The 7,500-nt window shown below is 49.6% G+C and overlaps 1 protein-coding gene across 1 annotated transcript in view; it reads right to left on the bottom strand.

Moving 5' to 3' along the window:
* palld (palladin, cytoskeletal associated protein) overlaps positions 1-7,500 on the bottom strand; it is a gene marked incomplete at its 5' end in the record, with an annotated part of 55,490 nt that overhangs the window by 9,633 nt on the left and 38,357 nt on the right. Inside the window, 6 exons of the mRNA XM_083672387.1 lie at positions 1-28; positions 2,131-2,169; positions 3,122-3,223; positions 3,700-3,838; positions 5,600-6,367; positions 6,619-6,640. The exon at positions 1-28 is cut by the window's left edge and continues 194 nt beyond it. Of these exons, the coding sequence (XP_083528513.1) occupies positions 1-28; positions 2,131-2,169; positions 3,122-3,223; positions 3,700-3,838; positions 5,600-6,367; positions 6,619-6,640 (1,098 nt within the window). The remainder of the gene's footprint in view (positions 29-2,130; positions 2,170-3,121; positions 3,224-3,699; positions 3,839-5,599; positions 6,368-6,618; positions 6,641-7,500) is intronic.

The raw sequence follows: 7,500 nt of genomic DNA, 5'->3' as shown, positions 1-7,500 counted from the left end.
GCTGCTCGAAGCTGGACACTTTGTACTCCTGCGACCACACACACACGCACACGCACACACACACACACACACACACACACACATACATATGCAGAGAGAGAGAGAGAGAGAGATCAGTATTAGTGATGGTAGAGGGAGCTCATTCACAGTACAATTACTGGGAAAGCAAATGTGTCCAAAAAAAACAGAGAGGAAAAATGTGATGATGACCACCCACACGTGATGAAAAACAACAAACAATTCATCGTGCACGGCACAATCTGTGTCATTCATGCATGCACTGGTTCTTTCCTTCGTTCAGTCATCAATTGTTTGCTAGAACCTTTTACACAATACGGACGGTACTGAAACCACCCCCCCTCCCCCCACACTCCCCCCCCCCCCCCCCAAACACACACACACACACACACACACACTCACTCCCCTTTTCCATGCCCCCAACCTGTGTTTCTACAGAACACATAGTTTCTCCCTCCCTGCACCCATCTCTCGGCAGACTCCCCCCCCCAGCCCCACCCTCCCCGCCCTCATATTCCATCTCTCTCCCCTGGACTAGCCTGTTGAGGTGAAGGGACCATCTGGAGAGTAGAGAGGACTGATGACACATCACAGAAATAATTACAGGACTGAGACACAGCTGCAGAAGCAGGCATCTCTCTCTCTATCTCTCTCTCTCTCTCCTTCTCCCTCTCACCCCCTCCCTCCTTCACTCTCTCTATTCAACTCTCCCTACCTCTCTTTCTCTTCCCCCCTCCCTCTCTTTCTCTCTCTCTCTCTCTCTCACACACACACATACACACACACACACACACACACACATGCACACACAGACACACAAACAGCGATACAACTGGTGCATCCCATCGTTGTGAAGACAATGAACCGTGTTGGTTTTAGTATCTCTCCTCAATGCCGCGTGAAACAAACTCAAGCAGACTGGACGAACCTCTCGACGATGAACAATCAGCACATCCATGTACAGTGACAGACAGACATGTACAGTGACGAAAAACATGCTTCACACGTTTCTCATGAAGAGCATTGATCGGTGGTATAGTATAGTATTGACCTTGTACGACCATGCGTACGTCCTGTTATTGTTCGTATCAGCGTCAACTACGAGGGAACGTTTACTTTGTTTCTTCTAACCAGCCAGTGCTAACTCGCTACGTTAGCCCCGCACAGAGACCTAGCTACAGTAGCAAAATCATTGAGTTGTTTTTATTATTTCGGTTATCAAGTCATGTTTTGACATTTTCTTTCTGTCACTAACAATAACAGGAAGTATGTGTGTGATAAAGGCCAATACGGTGTTATAGTAGCGGTATCTGGGGAGGCTGGTGGGGGTAGAAATCAGAGGAATGAGCCTGTAAAAAAAAGTAACAACTTCTGTGTTTAAGGAATCTTTTACTTGGTGTATCGGGCAGCAGAGGAAGTCCATCCTCTGGGTCCAGCCTTGTGGTCTGAGCCTAGAACTGAGTTTTCCATCAGCTCTTGTAGTGTGTTAACCCGTTGATCTATCACCCAGTCTGAAGCAGTATACAAAGCATTAACATCTCCATGTCATACCAACCTGTATGTGAATTGGTTTGATAGTTCTTGTCACACTTAACTTGATCACTCAACCATCACAAGATGTTGTGAAAACCAGTTCCAAATGGTTGGCCTGATTGTTTGTTTCCTAACAGTCTAAATCTTACCAGCCTGTCCTCTGATTTCTACCTCCACCAGCCTCCTCTGATCGGTATGTATAGTATACTGTATCGTTATATCTGACTGAGGGGGGCTGTAATACACACACCTGTGATAGTCTGACACAGGAGACCACAGATGGTCAAGAGATAGGGAACCACAATGACCACAACAAAACCAGGAATGAACTCTTTGTTTTGAATCTTTTGAATCTCGCTTTTTGTTAACTTTAGTTTCCTTTTTAGCTCATTCTCAAGCCTGGTCCTGTTACGAGTGTGTGTCAGAGTGTGTGTGTGAACACACATCCAATATCAGTGTGGCTTTGTTGTTGGCAGAGGCATGGGGAGTGGCACACACACAGTGAGTGAGAGGGGGAGATGGAGAGGGAGAGAGAGAGAGAGAGAGAGAGAGAGTGAGAGTGTCTGAGGCTTGAATAACCTTTTGAGGGACAGATTCTATATCAGATGAACTGGAGTCCTGTGGAGAGATAAAAGAACAGAGAGTCTCTGTGTTACGATGTCACATCCTGAGCTCCAGTCGCACACCATGATGTGTGTGTGTGTGTGTGTGAGTGTGTATCTATCTGTGTGTGTTTTTGTCCTTACCTGCTGCCACACCAAAGAATGTGTGTGCCGGTCATATACAGTGTACATGAAAAAATCTGTCACCATCACCACACATTTGCACATTTCCTCTAAAGGGGTGCGAGCATTGGGGGACATTCCCAGGCAAACTCCCAGCCTCGGGCCAGGGCGGTGCCCAGAGCCATGCAGGACTTAGACAGCCAGAGCCCAACGTCACGACAACAACACACAAACAGCCTGACGTCCGCTGAAGAGAGACCCGAGTCACACGAAAGTTGCATAACGTTTGACTTGAGACTTGACTTGGACTTGTACGGTAAGACTTTCAGACTTGACTCGGCCTTGTCTCCCGAAGACATGAGACTACACGAAGTGACTTACTGAAAATGTCAGCTGTGTTTTGCCAGATGTACAGTAATGAACAGAACATGGTTCTGGAAGGAGTTTATAGTGTTTATACCCAAGCTTCATAACATGCTCCTAAAATGGAGTGACCAGCGGAGACGAAAAAGACTATTGGCCTTTTTCCATAATACACGTAACATTACAGGCACAGAGTTCATTACAGAGTGTGTTTGTGTGTGTGTGTGTGTGAGTCAACGCGCACATACGCATTTGTGTGTGGGTGTACACCTGTCCAGGTGTGTGTGTGTGTGTGTGTGTGTGTGTGTGTGTGTGTGTGTGTGTGTGTGTGTATGTGTGTATGTGTCTATGTGTGTGTGTGTGTGTGTGTGTGTATATATATATGTGTGTGTGTGTGTGTGTGTGTGTGTGAATGTGTCTATGTGTGTGCGTCTGTACACCTATCCAGGTGTGTGCCCCCGGGCGTCGTGGCAGCAGTGTACCTGTGTGACGGGCTCCTCCTCCGGCTCCTGTACGTTTAACACTGTGGCGGCGTTGTCCGCCCCCAGCAGCCTGCGGGCCATCTTCTCCTCGTAGGTTAACCTCTGGAAGCAAGCATTAAGGTGTCAGTGGCGGTTAGCGTGTGAGTCGCACAAAACACACACCTCTGAGCCGGGCACGATGATAGGAGAGGAACAACGTTTGTTGAGAAACTCATAAAGGAACGCTGTCGAGACTAAAGGGTCTTCTTCATTGTTGTCATCCATTTCACAACGTCTACAGCTGAGGGTTGTTTTAAAGCTGGAACTGCTGAGCACGGACATGGGGCCTACTTCAACAAAGTGGGTCTGTAAACGTCACTGTGGAACAGGTGGTCTCTGAATTGTGAATGAAGTAGTGTTGAACGTGATGAGCTATGGGCCGTGATTGTTTTGACACGATGGAGCGTTTGTTAATGAGTGTTAATGTTACTGAACACCCTCATTCCTTCATTAGGCTACCTGCAAACACACAGTCGTTTACTTAGGAAGGCATAGGAAGGCACTCTGTAACGCACGCACGCACGCACGCACACACACACCTGTTGCCCGTTGCGTTCCTCTTTGAAGCGTAGCTTCCTCTCCAGGTCCTGGATGACAGCATCCTTGCTTCCCTGGATCTCAGAGTCGGAGGCCAGGCGAGGGGTTCTGGAGGAGGACGACTTCCTGGGAAATGCATTTCTGTTGGGAGGAGAACAGAGAAACATTCCCGAGATTAGAACACGGTCTTTCACTTTCTCTCTCTCATATCTCATTCTCTCTCTTATCTCTCTCTCTTCCCCCCTCTCTCCATCTCTATCTCTCTCTCTCTCTCTCTCTCTCTCTCTCTCTCTTTACGCCCCCACCCCCTGCCTCTCTCTCTTCCCCTTCTCTCTCCTTCTTTCTCCCTCTCTCTCGCTTCCCCTCTCTCCCTGTCTCTCCCCACACCTTTCTGCCTATCGTTCTCACCCTCCCTCTTCCCCCCAGCCTCCCTCTCTCATCTCCCCCCCAACTCCCCTCCCCTCTAGCTCCCTCTCTTCCCCTTCTCTCACTCTCTCTCTCTCTCTCCCCCTCTCCCCCTCTCTCTCTCATCTCCCTTATCTGAACATAGCATTCCACACAGTTCTTTCTTATCTCTCGTCCCCCCTGCAGGAATGCCAGGGTGTGGGGAGAGCAGGAGTGAGGGGTTGATGTAAAAGAGGGGGGGATGGATGGATGGATGGGGTTGTGGAATGGCCTTGAAGGAGGGAAAGCTAGTTTGACAGCAGCGTTGATGTTTTTCTCCAGGCATCATAAGATGAACCAGAGCCAGGATTATCGACACAACACAGGATCTCTCTCTCTCTCAACGAAACATACAGAGCCACACTGGGATCTGGCTGGCTTAGTCGGGTCTGGCTGGACTGACATGTTATGTCAACTGTGGAAAACGCCACCAGCAGAGTGTGCATACCTCAGCGATGCATAAATCTGTGTGTCTGAGTGTTGATTTAACTTTGACGCGTCCTTCGTTGCGTCTATGTTCGTACTGTAGGATGGGGCTAAAACTGTTATCTAAAGAACAGATACATAACACACACACACACGCACCCGCACACACACACACACACACACACACAAGGGCACTGAGATGGTGTTCTCTGTGTGTGTGTGTGTGTGTGTGTGTGTGTGTGTATGTGTGTGCAAAACACTGGTCTACATTCTGCTGTAAACATGCTGTATAAGAATGTAAACATGTCATCTTGCAGCCCCCCCAGCTGCTGCCAGCCACTTCTGACAGAGGGCGCGCCTGGCTCTCTCACACACACACACACACACACACACACACACTCACTCACACACACACACACACACACACACACACACACACACACACACACACACACACACACACACACACACACACACACACACACACACACACACACACACACACACACACACACACACACACACACACACACACACACACACACACACACACACACACACACACACACACACACACACACACACACACAGACCTGCCTCATGCTGTCACTCACTGAATGATACTGACACTATAAAGGACTAACTCAACTGAACTCCAGGCTACATGTGAAGGCTTTGTGAGAGAGGCTCTGCCAATGACAGAGTATGATATTAGAAAGTAGCTGTGTAACATTCATGGGTACGGGAGAGACTAAAGGGACCTATAGAGGGACTATTTTTGTCAATAATTCTGGCTTGAACGTTGACTGCACGGTTCATGATATCATGTTTATCAATTTCTCATCTCATTAGACCACATAAATAAGTTGATTTAGGGAACCCGCCTTGCTCAAGAGCTCCCCCTTCAGTTGAAAGTTCTATAGAGTCACTTTAGCCCTAACCTTAAACTAAATGAACCAATTCCGAAGTAGTTGTTTTCCATTCTGGGTTAGGGTTAGGGTTAGGGTTAGGGTTAGGGTTAGGGCTACTCACATGGTCCCGTTGCCTTTGGGCAGGCCCAGGGCGTTGACGGACGGGCTGGTGGGCGTGTTGGGCAGGATGGACGACAGGAAGCTGGAGGCCGGAGACTGGGGGACGGAGGAGCTGAAGGGGGAGGAGCAGTCGGAGCGCGCTGGGGAGTAGCCGGGGCCTGAGGGGGAGAAGACGGGGCCTGAGGGGGAGAAGGTGGGGCCTGAGGAGGAGGAGGAGGACATGGGCGGGGGAGGGGGAGGTGGGGGCGGTGGGAAGTCGTGGCCGGGGCCGTGACCGTGGCCGCCGGACTGGGAAGAGAGCTGGCTGAGGAAGGGCGGGGGCGGAGGGGGGAAGGACGGGGAGCCGGGGGACTCTTTGGTGGGCGGCTGCGGCTGCTGCTGAAAGGGGGGGAGGGAGACCCTGCTGAAGGGCTTGTGTGAGGCAGGGGGGGAGAGGGGGGAGGTCAGGCTGGAGGAGCCAGAGGAGCCTCCGGAGGACTGGGAGACGTAGCCCCCCACGGGGCCGCCGCTCCCCCCACCTCCGGGGCTCTGGGCAGCGATGAACTGCTTGGGCCGAGCGTAGTTAAAGGTGCTGGTCTGCATGGCGCTGCTCTCCAGCTCCTGGAAGGAGGGAGGAGGGGGAAGAGGAGGAGAGGGCGGTGGCACGTCCTGGGGCTGCGGTGGAGGCGGGACTTCCTGCTCCAGTTGCTGCTGCTGCTGCCAAATGGCTGCTGCTTCCTGCTGCTCCAATAAGATCTGGTCCTGGAGCTGCTTCAACTGTTCGGCGTTCCTGTTTGGAGGGAAGGAAGACATGTTAGGCATCAGTCACACACACACACATGGATGCACACGCACACACACTACTGCTGGACACACTCATCACCTTGAATATTCAAGGTGAATATTGAATGTTTATGTCCTACATTTGTTTGTAAAGCACCCATGCAGGACCATTTCTTCTGGAGTCAAAGACAGATTAACTTCAGGGTCAGAGTCCAACTCTAGAGAGAGCCAACAGTGGTTGTATACAACATCCTCTACTTCCCCATGTCTCCAATCAGCACTGTGTAATACACAACCCACTCTCCAAATGATTACGTTCTGGGGGATTGTTTCTGCAAACCGAAGATTACGGTCTGTGTGGTTGTATTTTCTAGATACACTGGCAGCTAAATACAGAAGACAGAAAATCGCATAAGGAGGTGGTGAGGTGGCGGAGACAGAAAGTCGCTGATTTGTCAGCCGAATGTTGCTGCTTTAAATCACGTCTGGGGACACTACTTTTTTATGCCTTCCCCTAACCCTAACCCCAAACTTAACCAGTCGAAGTTATGCAAATCGTAATTCCAAACACAAGTCGTAATTCCCATAAGTCTTACACAAAGTATCTGGAGTTTTTGATGTATCTTACGTCAAAACAGGTGGTCAAACGCTAGTATTACAATCCCCCAGATCATATTTCCAGGTCTGCAGAAACGATCCTCCCAGAACGTAATCATTTGGAGATCGGATATGTAATACATATCCAGCCAACACTTAACATCCTCTCAACTCAGCCTTTTCTCAACTTTTACACAAAAACGTCACAAAAGCATGTATCAGACATCAGTTTTTGTCTCTCTGGCCACACAGAGCTGGTTGTAACGTCTGAAAGATCTGGAAATATTTATTGGAGTGTAAAAACGCCAATCATAGAGGCTGCCCTAGCAAATGCCCCAGCCACAACGAAACATCGCTATCATGTTACAGATCTGACATTCTGAAGATGTTAGCTTGGCATCTTCACTCTGAACATGTTAGCCCCTTACACGGAGCTCAGAGAATGACATCAGCACTGGGCCGTCCAAAGGCCTCACTCGTGAATTAAAGTTTTTTTTTTTTCGCCGGCCTGGAAATTGATAGTCTGTCAAGCCTGAGGTTAGA

This window comes from Argentina silus (genome assembly GCF_951799395.1).
Source record: "Argentina silus genome assembly, chromosome: 6".
Lineage (NCBI taxonomy): Eukaryota > Metazoa > Chordata > Actinopteri > Argentiniformes > Argentinidae > Argentina > Argentina silus.
The sequence above is the reverse complement of the archived record's forward strand: the minus strand, read 5'-3'. Positions and strand labels throughout refer to the sequence as shown.